The sequence below is a fragment of the Halichondria panicea genome, chromosome 7 (assembly GCF_963675165.1).
Source record: "Halichondria panicea chromosome 7, odHalPani1.1, whole genome shotgun sequence".
Lineage (NCBI taxonomy): Eukaryota > Metazoa > Porifera > Demospongiae > Suberitida > Halichondriidae > Halichondria > Halichondria panicea.
This window is the reverse complement of record NC_087383.1, coordinates 998735-1016778: the sequence shown is the minus strand read 5'-3', so window position 1 is coordinate 1016778 and position 18044 is coordinate 998735. Positions and strand designations below refer to the sequence as shown.

At 42.0% G+C, this 18044-nt stretch overlaps 4 protein-coding genes across 10 annotated transcripts; 2 read left to right on the top strand and 2 right to left on the bottom strand.

Moving 5' to 3' along the window:
• The first annotated feature begins 914 nt into the window (after positions 1–914).
• On the top strand, positions 915–7750 carry LOC135338263 (dmX-like protein 2). Of its 6 annotated transcripts, XM_064534328.1 has the most exons (10): positions 1270–1552; positions 2527–2683; positions 2773–2833; positions 4221–4402; positions 4662–4780; positions 6138–6268; positions 6541–6707; positions 6955–7007; positions 7123–7340; positions 7490–7750. In XM_064534328.1, exons 5-10 carry the CDS (start codon positions 4720–4722, stop codon positions 7661–7663), a joined length of 804 nt encoding a protein of 267 aa, XP_064390398.1. In that variant the 5' UTR covers positions 1270–1552; positions 2527–2683; positions 2773–2833; positions 4221–4402; positions 4662–4719; the 3' UTR covers positions 7664–7750. The 6 variants fall into 6 exon arrangements, with proteins under 6 accessions (XP_064390395.1, XP_064390396.1, XP_064390394.1 ...); XM_064534325.1 differs by lacking the exons at positions 4221–4402; positions 4662–4780 and adding an exon at positions 915–1041 and having other exon boundaries at positions 1454–1552; XM_064534326.1 differs by lacking the exons at positions 4221–4402; positions 4662–4780 and adding an exon at positions 1048–1097 and having other exon boundaries at positions 1454–1552.
• LOC135338258 (TNF receptor-associated factor 4-like) lies at positions 2829–4177 on the bottom strand. The gene is made up of 2 exons (XM_064534318.1): positions 4071–4177; positions 2829–3878 (listed from the first exon to the last, which is right to left on the bottom strand). The coding sequence occupies exon 2, from the start codon at positions 3864–3866 to the stop codon at positions 2877–2879; it is 990 nt and encodes a 329-aa protein (XP_064390388.1). The 5' UTR covers positions 3867–3878; positions 4071–4177; the 3' UTR covers positions 2829–2876.
• Positions 7184–10188, bottom strand: LOC135338254 (TNF receptor-associated factor 4-like). 2 transcript variants are annotated; one of them, XM_064534313.1, is made up of 5 exons: positions 10120–10188; positions 8993–10015; positions 8624–8765; positions 7424–7598; positions 7184–7323 (listed from the first exon to the last, which is right to left on the bottom strand). In XM_064534313.1, the coding sequence occupies exons 2-3, from the start codon at positions 10001–10003 to the stop codon at positions 8745–8747; spliced, it is 1032 nt and encodes a 343-aa protein (XP_064390383.1). In that variant the 5' UTR covers positions 10004–10015; positions 10120–10188; the 3' UTR covers positions 7184–7323; positions 7424–7598; positions 8624–8744. The 2 variants fall into 2 exon arrangements, with proteins under 2 accessions (XP_064390383.1, XP_064390382.1); XM_064534312.1 differs by lacking the exons at positions 7184–7323; positions 7424–7598; positions 8624–8765 and having other exon boundaries at positions 8934–10015.
• Positions 10189–12231: 2043 nt separating this feature from the next.
• Positions 12232–17095, top strand: LOC135338400 (putative L-amino-acid oxidase YobN). The gene is made up of 4 exons (XM_064534512.1): positions 12232–12844; positions 12945–13118; positions 13811–13897; positions 15733–17095. Exons 1-4 carry the CDS (start codon positions 12319–12321, stop codon positions 16971–16973), a joined length of 2028 nt encoding a protein of 675 aa, XP_064390582.1. The 5' UTR covers positions 12232–12318; the 3' UTR covers positions 16974–17095.
• Positions 17096–18044: the final 949 nt, after the last annotated feature.

Below are 18044 nucleotides of genomic sequence, written 5' to 3'. Positions count from 1 at the left end.
AAATGACCTCACTGCAGGTATTGTTATAAAAGTATAGTGTGGGCAATAATCAGTATAGCATGCTTACCAGTAATCCAAAAATTCATTCTTTTGTGAATGACGATTCAAAATTTTCATGGCATTTCTGTAAGTGCAAACAAAGACAGTGCAAAACTTTAAATACTCCTCTAACAGTATATTATTAGCAGAATATATTCAACTAGCCCTTTTTAGAGATGAAAAAGGGAGACAAAAAACACTCCTGAAATACTTTATTTATTGATATAGTATGAAAGTTTCACTTGTATCATTCAAAAAGTAATACTTACGCAAAGCACTAGGACCCAAGTATACAGTTTGACACAAGTACAAACTGCAAATCAGCTTTACATATGTGCTAGAGGGAGACATAATGTTGACTATCACCTTACCATACAAAACTGGCCTATTATTCTGCTTCAACTCTACTGAAGTGAGTTTATATGACGCTCTAACTTACCAGGTATGAATACAGTTAAGCCACGGGCATCTGGCCTAATCCAGAAGTCTAAGTCAACGTCTGCAAGAGCTGAGTCAGAGAAAATCTTTGTTACAATCCCGCCAGAATGTGATTACGTAACAAGACGAGGAGTGTTTCAACGGATATCATTGAAACTGTCGTTCGTTTCCAATCCCTCCCTTTTCTATCTATGGCTTTACCGTATCCCTCGTGCGGCTACGCCTCGAGGCATAATTATTAGCACAATGTGACAAATAAATGTGACAAATAAAACTGTATTTCGCAAACACAACACCGTGACTTACATGTACCTGCTAACTGTAGGTCTTCACTGTTTTTCTCAACTGATGGATGTGTCTTTAACTATATCTCCTTATTTTCGTATCAACCTCAACAATAACCCATTGTTATATTCTCCCCCATGCACACCTGCTCAGATCTGACAGGCTGTATGGATGGCTTCGTGGTGATGTGGGAGTCGGTTGGTAACCGTCTCCACCCAGATTCCCCCAGGCTCTGGGGCCAGCGTCACCATGATATTATTCACTCTAGAGGGAAACAAAGTGATTGAATATTTATAGTTTGAGTGTGCACTGTAAAACTGGAGCTTTTGGGAAATGTATGTCATTGTGTACCCACTTCTTCATTATTCATGGATTCACATTTATAGGTTTCTGGGGTGCATATTTGTTGCTTGTACATGTACTTAGATTGGCTACCAAATGAAATCAATATGCATTGCATAGTGAACCTTTCCTTAGTGCCATTGTCCCTCCCCCCCCGAAATTGGCCCATCTGTACTGTTTTCACTGGCTTCCCAATGGAATTACTATGAAGCCTCATTAATGCGTTTCTACCTCCATACGTACATGCATACAGTCAAGATAATCTCTCTTTACCATAAGTGTCACCTGTGCAGGTTCAATATAATAGTATATATAATTTATGCCTCTTTACCATTCGCATACATCACAGTAGCCTCGATTCAAGGCCTTGAATCGAGGCTAACATCACAGGTTCTGGACAGCAATTCATTTGAGGAGCTTGCCTCGTACCCCGGCCTCCATGCCAACGGTAGTGTGAAATGTCAAACTGTAGTGTTATGATTGTGTGTGTTTGTGTTTTACGTTCTGTGCCTCTGAGTGAGTTTAGATTCAAACTGTACATTTTTCTACAAAATGTTCAAGTTGCATTGTCTAGCTTCTTATAAATGGCAATCAACAAGACTTGTTGGTCTTGCTAGTTCTGTCCCCTAAGCATGGTTACATGCATGGTTATTAGTCTTCAGACAGCTCAGTGTTTTTATCAATTCAAGTTGCCCTCTAATTACCACCACAGTAAAGGGACGGCTGCATATGCACATGCGCACTAGCTGTTGATGAGACTGTAGTTGAAGTGCATGTCACCACTGTAAAAGGCTTTATGTACCGTCTTTATCTTTATATACACTAGAGATGAAATATATACTTGTAAGAATTCCTTGACAGTGGTTACTGTATTATACCATTGTTACCAGCCCTGTTTAAGCAGCCTGCAGCTGCGCCCATATATATATTTAGTTGCAGTCTGAAACTGCTCAGTCCAACGGCAAGCAATCTACAATTGGGAGCTGAAATTCACATGGCTATGGCGAAAATGCATGGTTGAGATCTGAGATCACTAGCTCATGCCAGCTCCCAGCTACAAAGAGCACTCTTACAGCTAACGTATTTTTTCTCAGTTGAGCAAAGCACAAGAGAAAAATCCACAAAATCAATCCTGAAGTGATTACGCAGCGATTTCTGGGTGATGCTGGACTATAGCTTCAAGACAGCCTCCCACGCTATACTTGAAGCCAAGAAGTTATAACCAAAAAATATGTTATGGCGAATTACTAAACATCTTCTTTTAGGAGATTTTTAATGAGAAATTATATTACCTCCATCACATGGTCCTTTTCATGCAATGTCGTTATTGACTTCAAACCACGATCCCCCCCGCCCACATACATACACCCATAGATACTATAAAATTATAGTACAAATGTATCTATGCATGCACACACACAGTCTGAGCATGCCGTTTCAGAAGGAGAACTTTGTGATGATCCAGTCCAATCGTGTGAGGAAGCCACAAAGCTCTGCCTTCCTCTCGGGTCGTCTAGATCTCTCCCTGTCCACCTTCACCCATCCCTCTATTTTCTATACTCTATGATCTATGGTTGTAGTGAGCAACAATTAAGATTCACTGTTACAGTATAGAGTATGTAGGTGATATTATTATATACATGTAATTTGCACGCATGTCCCCTGCAGTTGATGAGGAGGAACGTGGTTGAAGTGCAGAGAATGGCCCCCCACCCCACTCTGGCTTATTGTGAGTCAATTATATCAAGTCTACGGCAGTAAATACACAACATTTAAACTAGTTCCACACGATTTACTCGAAAACAGACACGAGTATGATGAGTTTCTTCTTTGATCACGTACTCTGTAATTTTGTCTTGTGTGATGTGATACCCATTACCACCACTCGTTGAACGATCACATTTCCTCTCAACTGGATTATCCTTGAAATCAACCACTTGCAGTTGAGTCCACTGCTTTGACTTGTTGCTGTACATATCTATGGTGACTCTTCCTGTGAATGGCCACTGAAGCATGTCATCGAACTCCCCTCTCATTATGAATACAAACAATGACAAGTGTGTATTCTGTCCAGTCCCGAATCCGTTTGGGTGTATCTCTAAGCGCATTTTGTAGCCTTTAGGATTAGAATAGAATGGTGGGCTCGTTTTTGTACGGTTTTCCTCCTTACACTGCTGATAATTATTTAGGGTATAGTAGAACGGAGGTACTGGTGGTAGTGGTCGAGCTTCCATTTGCTGTTTCAGTGACGTGTTCTCAGCTTTGAGTGTCGTAACTTCTGTAGCTAGCATCTCTAATTTTCTAGCCATCTTCACTTCGATTGGTCGTTTAGCACAATCGTCAACCTCATGAGAAGCAATCATTCGTCGTTCGAACAATCCCCCGCACTTGTACTTGCACTCAACCATGACAAAGTCACACCCCCTAGAGTCAGCCGTGGGGTTGAGGTGGTGGTCCACTTGTCCTAGCTCCCCTTGCCAGTCACAGCCTTGGGCCTTCTTGGGACAATACACCCTCAGGGCGTTCACCTCTCGGGCCACACCCTTGTGGAGAAGTGTCGTGAAGTCTGGAGAATTGCAGAGAGGACAAGGTTTTCTGTTACTCTTGGTTCGACCAATGCAAGGGTCACAAAAGTGGTTACCACAGCAACTGATGACCATGGGGTCTCGTAGAGTCAACAGGCATATTGAACACTTCAAAGATTTGGGGAGTTGATCTACAAAATCATAATTGTAACCTCCACTGAATGTACATGTAGCCATTTCTCGAGCCGGCTGTATTAGAAACAAACATTTTGTAGCTATAATTATGTCATCAGTTGTGTTATAGCAATGTGACTGTATACCACAAACACTAGCCTTGTTCCCAGCCGAATTGTCTCTAGCTAGGCCACCAACTAGATAACTTTGTTCTATCGGCCTGGGACCGAGGCTACACAAACACAAGCGTTGAACACTTATGCTTACCTCCTAACTGGTGTCTTGCTGTTATTTTTTTTTTAAACTGGGTGTGTCTTTAGCTAAATTCATTGTTCATTCTCCTTCATCTCTTAGCAACATAACCGTAATCATATATCTGAACAATAGTGTTATATCCCCCCACATGCACCTGCTTAGATCTGATTAGCTGTATATATGGATGGCTCTGTGGTGATGTGGGTGTTTGGTAACTCTCGGCCAGTCTCCACCTAGATTCCCCCGGGCTCTGGGCCCAGCGTCCGATTCACTTCAGAGGGAAACATAGTGTTTCGCTTATTAAACCTTTATTGGATTGGTCCATTTTTGTGCTACTGATATAGGTTAATTTTTAACAGTTAATTTGTTTCACTGTACCCAAAAATGTACGATTATAATAATAATAAATGGCGTTTGAGTTCTTATACCAGCTAATGGTTCATACTCCTCACCCCAACAGTATATGAAGTAACATGTGACCATATTGTCGTTGCTAAATATAATTATAGCTAGCAGCTTTCATTAATTGTAGTGAGTGATAAGATTGTTACACTAGTTACAACCATGTGCTTCCAGTGTTGTTGATATGAGTTTCCCTTGCAGTTAATGGGTGTGGCCCATGTAAGGGTGCACAGTAGCCCCATATAGGTGAGCCTGTTGCATGGAGGAGGAACGTGGTTGGAGTGCGGAGAATGGCCCCCCTCACCCCACGCTGGCTTATTGTGAGTCAATTGTAATAAGAAATTCACATTTAGTACTTCTAAATACACATGTTTAAACTAGTTCCACACGATTTACCGAAAACAGACAAGACTGTGACGAATTCCATTCTCGATCATGTACTCTGCTGCAACTTGGTCGTGTCGAAGATACCCGTAGTTACCACTTGTTAAATGATCACGCATCCTTTTAATTGGATAATCCTTGAAGTTGACCACTATTATTTGAGTCAATTGCTTAAACTTATTGTCCATATCTATGGTGACTCTTCCTGTGAATGGCCACTGAAGTGTGTCATCGAACTTCCCCCTCATTATGTTAATAAACAATGCCAAGTGTGTATTCTGTCCAGATTAGAATCCGTTTGGGTATATTTGTAAGCACATTTTGTACCCTTTAGGATGCGAATAAAATGGTGGGCTCAATATTATGTGGTTGTTCTTCTTGCTCTGCTCATAGTTAAGCACGGTAAAGTAGAAAGGAGGTAATTGTAGTGATGATCGAGCTTCTATTTGCTGTTTCAATGATGTGTTTTCGGCTTTTAATGCGATAACTTCTTTGTGAAGTGTTGTGACTTCAGCTTGGAGTTGTGTTTTGAGTGCTGTAACTTTAGCTTCAACTTCATTCTTATTCTCTGTAGCTAGCATTTCTAATCTTCTAGCAAGAAAGGCCACCTTCACTTCGATTGGTCGCTTAGCAGAATTGTCAGCCTCATGTGAAGCAATCACTCGTCGTTCGAACAATCCTCCGCACTTGTACTTGCACTCAACCATGACAAAGTCACATCCGCTAGAGTTTGCCGTGGGATTGAGGTAGCGGTCCACTTGTCCTAGCTCCCCTTGCCAGTCACAGCCTTGGGTCTTCTTAGGACAATACACCCTCAGGGCATTCACCTCTCGGGCCACACCCTTGTGGAGAAGTGTCGTGAAGTCTGGAGAATTGCAGAGAGGACAAGGATTTCTGTTGTTAGTGATTCGATCAATGCAAGCTTCACAATAGTGGTTACCACAGCAACTGATGACCATGGGGTCTCGTAGCGTCAAAAGGCATATCGAACACTCCAAAGTTTTTGGGGGCTGATCTACAAAATCGTTATCATAACCTCACTGAATTTAGCCATTTCTCCAGCCAGCTGTAGAAACAAGCATTGTTTATTGGTAGCTATTATATCAGCAAATACATGCAAGCTTACCTAACACATTATTTGTTTGTCTTTTATAGTAATGACAGCCCTTAAATTTTTCTTAAACCAAATCTACGTGTCCTTAGGCTTAACTACATTCATGACATATCTCCTTTAGTTATACCACAATAACATTACCATGGCACACATTGTTATATCCCCCCACATCTGCTCAGATCTGACTGGCTGTATGGATGGCTCCGTGGTGATGTGGGAATTTGGTAACCCTCGGCCAGTCTCCACCCAGATTCCCCCGGGCTTTGGGGCCAGCGTCACCATGATACGATTCACTCCAGAGGGAAACAAAGTGAATGAATTTCAATCACTCATTTTAGTGTGCACTGTAAAACTGGAGCTTTTGTTGCCTATACCTTCCTAGCTAGGAAATGTATGCCCTCTTATTCATAATTATAAGAGGGCATACATTTCCTATTCAATATTCAGCTATAGGAAATGTATTAAGAATGTCCTCTTATAATTAGGATTGACATTAGGCTTTTGGGTGCATATTATTTGTGGCTTGTAGAAGTATCCCTCCTCTGCTAATTTAATTCATACTCTCATGTACCACCCCCACAGTATGGAGTGACTGACAACAGTGGCAAGCTGTCGCTATGGCAAGGGATACACACAGCTGCCCGCAAGCCCTACCACTCTCTATACTCTGGTATGAAGCACCTCAGTGACTTTCTGTTCCTCGGCTCCTCCAGTTTCATAGCAACCTGTGGGGACGGCAGTGACAACAGGTGAGGACTACATACCCTCGTCTCTTCCTCCATTAGCTGATATGCCAGTTTCTCTCTGCTTGAATGGGGCTGCTAACTTCTATCCAAAATACTGCTTAGTATATACTACTATAGCTGAGTTATACAGTGCACATTGCCACTACAGTAGTTTATGTACCTATACTAGTGAGTGGGTGGTTCAGTACTAGTAGAGCTGTACATGTGTATACATTTAGACCATAATTATTGTGTATTTCTCATCATTCAGACATGTTTTCCTGTGGGACACGCTTTTACCGGCAAAGTTAAGTGTTGTGAAAGGTACATATATGTACAGCTGCCATCACCCACCATCACCATTCATAAATTAAAATTGTTGCCAATCCTTTTTACGTATATATCTCACTTTCATTCCTGTGTACTCTCCCTTCCATAGAGTTTGTGTGTCATGAATCCGGTGTGGTTTCCCTTGGTTACTTGCGAGCCAAACAGCGGCTGTTTTGTGGTGACAGACGAGGAGAAGTGCTCATATTCGACCTTCGGCAAATGTGTCTGTTACAGAGTCTAACTGTTCATAGCTCCGCTGTCAACAGGATCGTCGTAGACGATATCGATGGCTTTATTGCCACTGGTTCTGCTGATGGGGACATCAAGGTGTGTGTTTTAGGGTATACAAGAAGTATCATTAATTTGTGTCGGAAAAATTGTGTGTGGGTAGGCATGTTTTGGTAGCTAACTTTGAGAGGCCATAACTTGAGTTAGGAACGTCCGATATCAAACCTAAATATTCGCACCCTTCACAGGTTCTGGACAGCAATTCATTTGAGGAGCTTGCCTCGTACCCCGGCCTCCATGCCAAGTCCAGACTCTTCCGACAGACTGAAGGAGGCATAACCGACCTGGGAATATTGCCTGGGGGTAGATTGTACTCTTGTGATGCAGACAGTAGTGTGAAATGTCAAACTGTAGTGTTATGATTTTGTGTGTATTTGTGTTCTGTATAATACGTTCTGTGCCCACTATATATCTGAGTGAGTTTGGATTCAAAATGTACATTTCTCTACAAAATGTTCAAGTTGCATTGTCTAGCTTCTTATAAATAGCAATCAAAAAGACTTTTGGTCTTGCTAGTTTTGTCCACTAAGCATGGTTACATGCATGGTTAGTCTTAAGACAGCTCAGTGTTTTGATCAATTCAAGTTGCCCTCTAATTACCACCACAGTAAAGGGGCCCCCAGCTGCATATGCACATGCACTAGCTGTTGATCTATAATAAGAGACTGTAGTTGAAGTGCATGTCACCACTGTAAAAGGTTGTCTTTATATATATGCATGCACTAGAGAGGAAATGTATATACTTGTAAGAAATCCTTAACAGTGGTTATTGTATTAAACCATTGTTACCTAATAGCCCTGTTTTAAGCAGCCTGCAGCTGCGCCCATATATATAGTTACAGTCTAAAACTGCTTAGTCCAAGCATTCTACAATTGAAAGCTGAAATTCACATGGCTATGGCGAAAATGGTTGAGATCAGTCTCAAGAGATCACTACCTCATGCTGGCTCCCAGCTACAAAGAGCACTCTTACAGCTAATGTATTTTTTCTCAGTTGAGCAAAGCACAAGAGAAAAATCAATGAAATCAATCCTGAAGTGATTACGCAGCGATTTCTGGGTGATGCTGGACTATAGCTTCAAGACAGCCTCCCACGCTATATATTTGAAGCCAAGAAGCTTATAACCAAAAAAATATGTTATGGTGAATTACTAAACATCTTCTTTTAGGAGATTTTTAATGAGAAATTATATTACCTCCATCACATGGTCCTTTTCATGCAATGTCGTTATTGACTTCAAACCATGATCCCCCCGCCCACACACATACACCCATAGATACTATAAATTACAGTACAAATGTATCTATGCATGCACACACACAGTCTGAGCATGCCGTTTCAGAAGGAGAACTTTGTGATGATCCAGTCCAATCGTATGAGGAAGCCACAAAGCTCCGCCTTCCTCTCGGGTCGTCTCTCCCTGTCCACCTTCACACATCCCTCTATTTTCTATGCTCTATGATCTATGGTTGTAGTGAGCAACAATTAAGATTCACTGTTACAGTAGCTATCATGAGTATGTACTGGTGATATAACATGTAATTTGCACGCATGTCCCCTGCAGTTGATGAGGAGGAACGTGGTTGGAGTGTAATGGCCCCCCACCCCACTCCGGCTTATTGTGAGTCAAGTCTATAGCAGCTCATATATAATTAAATATACACATTCAAACTAGTTCCACACGATTTACTCGAAAACAGGCATGAGTATGATGAGTTCCATCTTTGATCACGCACTCTGCAACTTGGTCTTGTGTGATGTTATAGCCACAACTACCACTTGTTAAACGATCACATTTTCTCTCAACTGGAGTATCCTTAAAATCGACCACTCGTGTTTGAGTCCATTGCTTTAACTTGATGTTGTACATATCTATGGTGACTCTTCCTGTGAATGGCCACTGAAGTATGCCATCAAATTCCCCTCTCAATATGAAAATAAACAATGTCACGTGTGTATTTAGTGCACTCATGAATCCGTTTGTGTATATATCTAAGCGCATTTTGTAGCCTTTAGGGTGAGAATAAAATGGTGGGCTCGTTATTGTACGGCTTTCCTCCTTGCACTGCTGATAATTATCCATGGTAAAGTAGAACGGCGGTACTGGTGGTAGTGGTCGAGCTTCTATTTGCTGTTTCAGTGACGTATTCTCAGATTTTAGTGTTGAAACCTCAGCATCGAGTACTGTCATTTTAGTTTTAATGTCTCTATTCTCGGTAGCTAGCATCTCTAATCTTCTAGCAAGAAAAGCCATCTGCATTTCGATTGGTCGCTTAGCACAATTGTCAGCCTCATGAGAAGCAATCGCTCGTCGCTCAAACTTTTCCCCGCACCTGTACTTACATTCAACCAAGACAAAGCCACATCCCCTAGAGTTAGCCGCGGGGTTGAGGTGGCGGTCCACTTGTCCTAGCTCCCCTTGCCAGTCACAGCCCTGGGCCTTCTTGAGACAATACACCCTCAGGGCATTCACCTCTCGGGCCACACCCTTGTGGAGAAATGTCGTGAAGTCTGGAGAATTGCAGAGAGGACAAGGCTTTCTGTTGTTAGTGATTCGACCAATGCAAGCTTCACAATAATGGTTACCACAGCAACTGATAACCATGGGGTTTCGTAGCGTCAACAGGCATATTGAACACTCCAAAGATTTGGGGGGTTGATCTGCAAAATCGTTATCATAACCTCCACTGAATGTAGCCATTTCTCCAGCCAGCTGTAGAAACCAGTATAGTTATGAATATGTTATCAGTTGTATTAGCAATGTTACTGTACAGTTTACACCACAAACACAGGCATTGTACACTATTTAATGTTTACCTGCTAACTGTGTCTTACACAAAACTGGGTGTGTCTTTAACTAAATTCATTGAAATACGCCTCCTAGCTTTGTCTCTTAGCAACATAACCATAATCATACCTTATCCCTCAACAATAACATTATATTCCCCCACACCTGCTCAGATCTAACTGGCTGTATATGGATGGCTCCATGGTGATGTGGGAGTTTGGTAACCCTCGGCCAGTCTCCATCCAGATTTACCCGGGCTCTGGGGCCAGCGTCCGATTCACTCCAGATGGAAACAAAGGATTTCGCTTTATTGGATTGGTTCATTTTTGTGCTACTGATATATAGGTTAATTTTGTTTCACTGTACCCAAAAATGTACGATAATAATATAATAAAGAGCATTCCTGTGAGACACACTTTTGCCAACAAAGTCAAGTGTTGTGAACCCTACATTATAATTATGCCATATAATATTCGACCTGAGGCAAATGTGTCTGCTACAGAGTCTGATAGTTCATAGCTCAGCTGTCAACAGGATCGTCGTGGACGATATCGATGGCTTTAATGCCACTGGCCCTGCTGATAGGACATTAAAGTGTGTGTGTGTGTGTGTGTGTGTGTGTGTGTGTGTGTGTGTGTGTGTGTGTGTGTGTGTGTGTGTGTGTGTGTGTGTGTGTGTGTGTGTGTGTGTGTGTGTGTGTGTGTGTGTGTGTGTGTGTGTGTGTGTGTGTGTGTGTGTGTGTGTGTGTGTGTGTGTGAGGGGGGTGGGTGTGGGTAGGCTTGTTTTGGTAGCTAACTTTGAGAGGTTATAAGGATTGTCCGATATTAAATGCATTTGGTAGCTGTTTAGTGTTTGGTGTGTGGGTGTGGGTACTAGCTGTTACATCAAATATACTCCACACACTGTATTTAGCATGCACTGTTTGCAATTAGAGCTAATTGCACGTGTTGGAAATGTGTTTACAAGCTACCGTATTACTAGAATATTTTGCTGGTGAAAAACCTTCGCAAATTAGCTAAATCAGCAGAAAATTTGACCTTTTGCGATCTAACTATTGCGTTCTGGAAAATATCATGTGTATTTACTAGTAATAATTTAGGTTTTGCGGATTTAATTGTTGCGAATTGATCAACCGTCGCAAAGTTCGCAATTGTTTGATGCTCGCAAAACATTCTAGTAATACGGTAGTTTGACTAGATGTTGTGGTTAATGAAATATGCATGCATAGTGAAACCTTAATACCATTGTCCACAACCATTGTCCACAATCTGTTTTCATCTTGTCCCTATGGAATTACTATGAAACCTGTTTACCACAGCTTTGATAATGCATTTCCACCCTCCATAATTTTACAGATAATACGTGCACATGTATAATACCTCTTTACCATACACATTTATAAGTGTCACCTGTGCAAATTCAGTACAAGTACAGTATATGCCTAGCTTAATTCTGAATGTAAGTTTCACAAGTCCTTTACATCCTTCGCAGGTTCTAGACTGCAATTCATTTGAGGAGCTCGCCTCGTACCCCGGCCTCCACACCATGCCCAGACTCTTCCGACAGACAGAAGGAGGCGTAACCGACCTGGGAATATTGCCTGGGGGTATAGATTGTACTCTTGTGGTGCGGACGGTAGTGTGAAATGTCAAACTGTAGTGTTATGATTTTGTGTGTTTTGTATAATTTATCAGTAAAATTGTTCTGTGCCCATTATTATATCTGAGTGAGTTAATTTGGATTCAAAACAATAATTTACATTCACAAAATTGTCAAGTTTCATTATGTGGCTTCTTAGAAATGGCAATAAAAGGGGCTGCATGGTTAGTCATTCCTGTTTGGGCTCTGTCCATTAAGAGAATGGTTAGTCTTACATGTATCAAATTGCCTTCTAATTACCATCACAGTAAAGGGAGCCTTTGATCTAATAACAATAAGAGACTCAGCCTCGATCCCAGGCCCTTGGAACGGCCTCGGGGATTGAGGCTATAAGAGACTGCACACAATCCTCCATATGTGAAGTGCATACCACCACAGCAAAAAGGTTATGAGAGGAAATGTACTTGTAAGGAATCCCTCAAAGTTATTATTAGTTACCTACCAGCCCTGTTTTAAACCTGTTTTAAGCAGCCTGCAGCTGCACCTATATATTTAGTTGCAGCCTGCTATAGTGCTCAGTCCAAGCATTCTACACTGAATTGGAAACTGAAATTGGAAATTACGTGGCTATGGCGAAATTAGTCGATCTCATGCCGGCTCCTAGCTTCAATGAGCACTCTTTCAGCAAGCGTATCCTTTCTCAATTGAGCGAAAGACGAGAGAAGAATCGACGAAGTCAATCATGGAATATCCCCGAAGGGCAGATTATGCACAATAAAAGTAATTTCTGGGTGAATCTAGACTGGCTTCAAGACAGCCTCCCACGTTACTTGAAAGATCCGAATGTGAAAACCGGTCAACCCGACAATTCTGGATCACTGCAAGAGATCGATCTGCTCCGAGAATTTTATCTGGAAATTGCAGAGCACGGTCTACCGGCTACTTTCGAGAGATGGGGCCCGAGCAAACCCAAGCCCCCGCCGAGTGGAACTGTGCTCATCGTGGGAGCAGGGATGTCGGGAATGGCCGCCGCTTACGAGTTGGAGAGAGCCGGCTACAAGGATATGAAGATTTTAGAGATGAGTCAGCGCTATGGAGGACGTGTGAAGACACTCGATATGAAAGATGGGTTTGATCGTGGACTCCACACTGATGGTAATAATCATGCAACATTGCACAGTGCACTTAAATTTTGCATGCACACTGCTGCACTTCTGTGGTTTCTTTTATTATTCTAACTGTGTGTTTCTTGCAGCTGGTGCGATGCGTATCCCCCTCCCCCCAAAGCAGGATCGTCCAATCGATGAGTCAATCCATTACCTCACTGATTTCTACTCTCAGAAAAGGTTTGGACTGAAGCAAGTTCCCTTTAGTAACCAGAGTGACAACGCCTACTACAGCTTCTACGGAGACCTCATACAAATCTCTGGTAACTAGAAAATCTAAAAATGCTGCCTTTGTGTCTTTCTTGTTTGTGGTCAATATAATTATGCCTCGGTGCGCATGCGCAAGTGAGGTATACGGTAGTGTGTTTGTGTGTGTGTGTGTGTAGACCATTTCAGCTGCTCAAGGATCAATGAAGTGCAAGTAAGAGTTTCTATAGGCTTCTAGTCATGTTTTCTTGGCATGCTATTTGTGGATTTGCAAAATAAAGCTTCGTTCCGGCTTAAGCCGGCTATGCCTAGTTTTGCTTACTTGGAATGCCATTGCAGCCTTTTCAGAAGAGTCCGTAGCAAAACTTGTTCACCGAGTGTTGCTACTCTACTTAGTAGTTAGCTCTGCACTAGAACGCTAGCTATTGGTAGCTGCAAGAGTGAGAAGAGAGCTGCAAGGCTCTGCTGACTTGCAGCCATTAATTTTAGACTTGAACGTTTGGCATCGATCGTTTTTAACAACAATCATGGTCGATTATTACCCACTATTTGAGTTTCCTGCGATTACATGTACATGTACAATGCAGCAAAATTAGATTATCATGATAATTATAATCAATGTGTGTATAAAAGCTAGCTAGTAGTTTTATGTTATGTAGCTTTGGCACCTCCACCGAGGCATCAGCACCCGCGGTGCTTTCATTATAACTAGTAGGTGTGAGCATTCCTTTTTATCATTTCACTACAGAATGGAACAAGGACCCAAAGACGAAGTTCAACAAGTACTGGCCTGGTTGGAACTCTAAACCTGCAACCAGTGAATTCAAAACAATCAGTAAGTGGACATACCGGTATTGATGTGAACATATATTCCTTACACAATAACCCTTCACTATATAATTATGTTATGTACAATCCATAGCTCACTAAATCAGCACTGCATGCATGTGTATTATTATGCCTCGAGGCGTAGCCGCACGAGGGATACGGTAAAGCCAGAGGAGGCTGGAACCACTTGACCTTAGCTAATTAAGGTCACTAATTGGATTTTTCCAAACTTCTCTTGCAGCCTACTTCTAACCTAGTTTTTAGTGTCTGTAAGTTTAAAATGTTATTTTGCAGGGGGTCAAATTTTATTTTCGCCAATTTTGCTCAAAAGCAGAGATATACAATCAATAGTCTTGTTCTTGTACTAGCCTCAATATCATGAGCGGCTTGTTCTCGAGGTCGCCACACAGCTGGCTTTGAGACTTGTATCTCTGCTTCTGAGCCAGAGGAGGTACGACACAGTCACATGACTAGCCAAAAGGATGATGAATCTCATTAACTTGTGCATGAATATAATTCAAGACTGTGTACTTTGATAGTGGATTTAGTTTAGCGTGTATAGCTATATCTTAAGAAATACACTTGACGTTTCTAAGATCAGGCTGGTTGGTGGTTGGGCTTATGCTGATGTGAAATAGCTTTTCAACCAATTTCAACCACCACTTAGATTTTGAGATATTATTGTTTTTAGTGTAATTCTGTGCCTGCATTCAGGATAGGATCACTGCCAACATCTGAGCCTGGGTTCTACAACAAATCTAATCTCTACTTATAAAAATCTAGCTACTAGCCAGCAACAAATTCACTGAGTTTTATGCTCTAAACTTGTCCCTTTAAGACGCTTACTTGCCACCCAGCTGAATGTCGTCATTGGAATGCATTTTTAACGACTTTTTTGTCTTTCTTGCCTTTAATCAAGAAATAGCAGCCACGTGAGCTTAACCGAGTGTCGTACCTCCTCTCATCAGCACCTGCAGTGCTTTCATTTACTCATGAGTCATGAATCATGAATGTGACTGCAACTTTAAAAGAGTTTCTTCGGCCCACTTCCCTGAGTGAAGTGTGGCCTGGAATCGAGGCTACCCCTTTTACTGAATCACATGCCCCCTGGTGGTAGGTATCAATTGGAAACGAAAAATATATAATCTTGATTGTCGTGAAGTAGCTAGAGCGCTTTTTCGTGCTTGTGTTCCTATAGTACCTGGTATAGCTAAGGCTGTGTAACTAAATAGTGTTCTGTGTCCCAAATGGCCTCAAGTATGAGATGAACGTTGATGTTTAGCAGCAGAACTGCTCGTGGACTTCTTACAGACAGCATAACAATTCTCATGAATTATTCATGTTTAGCCCTCGTGTTAAAAAGTAAGCCTCGATTAAAACCCCGGAGATACACGGATGGTACTTCGAGGGTACTTCCGTTTCCAATCCCTCTCTACTCTATCATAGAGCATATGCTTTAAATTTTCTTTTGGCATCCTTATATTAGAACAAATGGCTACTAAATGAACTTGGTGACCTTGTAAAGATCATCAATTTTACATGGCAGTGATAGTAAAAACGCCCACACAGCCACCAAAATGGGACTTCAGCCAGATAAGCAAAAATGAACTAATTAGTGTCAGCACATTCCATAGCTTATTATGAAAAGCAATCAACAATAACACGCAACATTATGCTTCTTCTTCAACTCTTCTCTGTTCTAATAGCATTTCTGATAGTTTTTGAGCGAAAGCAAAACAACAGCGAGAGGCATTAGCACAGCGCAGCTTGCACCACTCGTTCATTGCATGAGCAAGAAATTATTCTAATGAGCCAAATGCTTTATTCACTCCACCCTTACAGATGACTACTACGATGCCGTGACGGACGTGGTCATCGATCTGCTTAAGCTCCGTCTCTTGTGGGCAAAGGATCAGCCGTGGATTATTCAGGCCAGCGTGTGGAGCGAGTGGAATCAGAATTGGGGCCAATTTTCCTTTGGATCGTTTCTCCGTAGCACCCTGACAGGAATCAAAACTCAACTTGCCTTTTATCCAATTGCCGGCCCCCGCAGGAATGAGTACGATGCTATCCTTGACCGTCTAGAACCATTTCTGCCGTGGCCAGAGGAAGCCATTACGGCTTACAAAATCTTCAACTATACACTGTCTGAAGATGTCAATCTTGTAGCTGAGGTGCAGGAGAAGATGGGAAAATGGTGGGCCAACGATATGCACAGTCTAAATGGTGGACTCTCTGCTCTGCCTGAGGCATTTGCTGGGCAAGGAGGCGTGGAGAAGCTCATTGTCTACAACCGTATGGTGACCAAAGTGGAGGTGGTCTGGAACGAAGGCAAGGTTACTTCTGCTCGAGTCCATGGTGTTTTTAAGTCTTCTGGCGAGCCTTTCGTCGAGGAAGGAAGATCTGTGATTCTCACTGTACCTCTGCATGTGCTGCGTGGGATTGAGATTGTATCGGTAGATGGTGATAATTCGGGAATACAGCCGGAACAATTCCCTATGGAATTTCAGAAAGCGATTGAAGATATTTCGTACAGTCCCTCCACCAAGATCATGCTGCAGTACGACAAGCAGTTCTGGCATGAAGATGCAAGAGCGATTATCGATGGTGGTTTCACAAAGACAAACATGCCGATTGGACAGCTCCACTACCCCACTATTCTCTCCGAGGAGATGCGTGCGTTGATTCATCTCCGTGTGCCCGACAATGCAATAGTCGACCAGAAAGGCATCCTAATGGTCTACACTTGGAAAGCCGAGGCTCTACTCTGGGGAGCTCTCACTGAAGATCAAGCCATCATGCTAGCCGTCAATCAGATCGAACGAATTCACCCGAATTCGAAACGTCTATTCCAAGTTGGCAAGCGACAAGCCTGGGCTGACGATCCCACCACCCTTGGGGCATTTGCTATGCTCCGCCCCCGTGAGTACTTCAGTGTCCTTTATCTCATGCTCGGCTCCTGGCAAAATATATTTTTCGCTGGAGAAGCTATCTCTTTGGCTAACGGTTGGATCCAGGGAGCTCTGGGCTCGGGACTGAGGGCGGCATTCCAACTATATTATCGTGACCAAGTCACTCAATAGATTATCGATGAAAATACTGACTCAGAACGAAATTATATATATAGTATAGTGTGTGTGCATGTACGTAGTAATTTGTGTGTTCCTTATTTGACACTGATAACATAATTATAGCTATTTTTGGAGTAATGTTGAAGTTCATATACCGTACTCTACTGAGATTACGCCCACCCTAATTGCATGCTACAAAGCAGCTACAGGTGGGATGGGCAAATTAGCCTATGTATTGTTTATTATCGTATAGCGGGTAATTTTCGTGGGGTAAAATATTCGTTATTTTCGTGGGCAAGCTGACCTCCACGAAATTTTAACGTAGGCGTGGCTTATCGGAATGTAGGAATGCCGTGCAGCCACGAGACTAAACGAAATTTTTACTCACGAAAACCACCTTTTCTCGAGTTGAACGAATTTTTTACCCCACAAAACTTACCCGCTATACGGTATAATAAAACTGGTTTGTGTGTGATATATTGACGGGTACGAGGACATGCCAGTCACCTGAAAGGAATATATATATGGCGCTATATTAGTGCCATAATTCAAAGGGGTATACTTTTTCATTATAGGGGGTATACTTTTTTCCCTACGCCACTGCAGTGGTGTAGGTGGCAGGAGTAAATTATAATATTATTTCTCTATTGGATGCACTTTACTCCTGCTACCTACCACTCAGTTTTACTTTCCCAAGGTTTTATTGCTGTACATAAATTTCCATAAGAAAGAGTTACTTTGGCGTACTACATGTATTAGATATAATATAGATCTATATAGGTAATCTATAATCCCTTTCCTGTAAATGTCAAACTGTGTATAATGTTGATTTTGTGTGTTTTTTGTTTTATAATACGTTTGGTTCTGTGCCTGATATTATATCTGAGTGAGTTTGGATTGTTTGTACATTTCACAGTTTCAAGCTGCATTCTGTGGCTTCGGTGCATGTTTCCAAGTAATGAGTGTTGCTTCTTGTTACTATACAGTAGCATGTTATATGTGAGAGTTGCCTATTTATAGGCGGATGTTGCATTTGGCTGAGCATTTGTTGATGGTAGAGGGCCCCCTACAAACTCTATAGTT

Excerpts from the sequence above, each read along its gene's own strand:
- LOC135338263 (XM_064534325.1), top strand. Across the intron at positions 6,269-6,540 it reads TCACTCCAGAGGGAAACAAA|TATGGAGTGACTGACAACAG; the intron begins GTGAATGAATTT and ends CCACCCCCACAG. Across the intron at positions 7,341-7,489 it reads CTGCTGATGGGGACATCAAG|GTTCTGGACAGCAATTCATT; the intron begins GTGTGTGTTTTA and ends CACCCTTCACAG.
- LOC135338400 (XM_064534512.1), top strand. The coding sequence starts at position 12,319 with ATGGCGAAATTAGTCGATCTCATGCCGGCTCCTAGCTTCAATGAGCAC. Across the intron at positions 13,119-13,810 it reads AGACCTCATACAAATCTCTG|AATGGAACAAGGACCCAAAG; the intron begins GTAACTAGAAAA and ends ATTTCACTACAG. Across the intron at positions 13,898-15,732 it reads CAGTGAATTCAAAACAATCA|ATGACTACTACGATGCCGTG; the intron begins GTAAGTGGACAT and ends CCACCCTTACAG.
- LOC135338258 (XM_064534318.1), bottom strand. The coding sequence starts at position 3,866 with ATGGCTACATGTACATTCAGTGGAGGTTACAATTATGATTTTGTAGAT.
- LOC135338254 (XM_064534312.1), bottom strand. The coding sequence starts at position 10,003 with ATGGCTACATTCAGTGGAGGTTATGATAACGATTTTGCAGATCAACCC.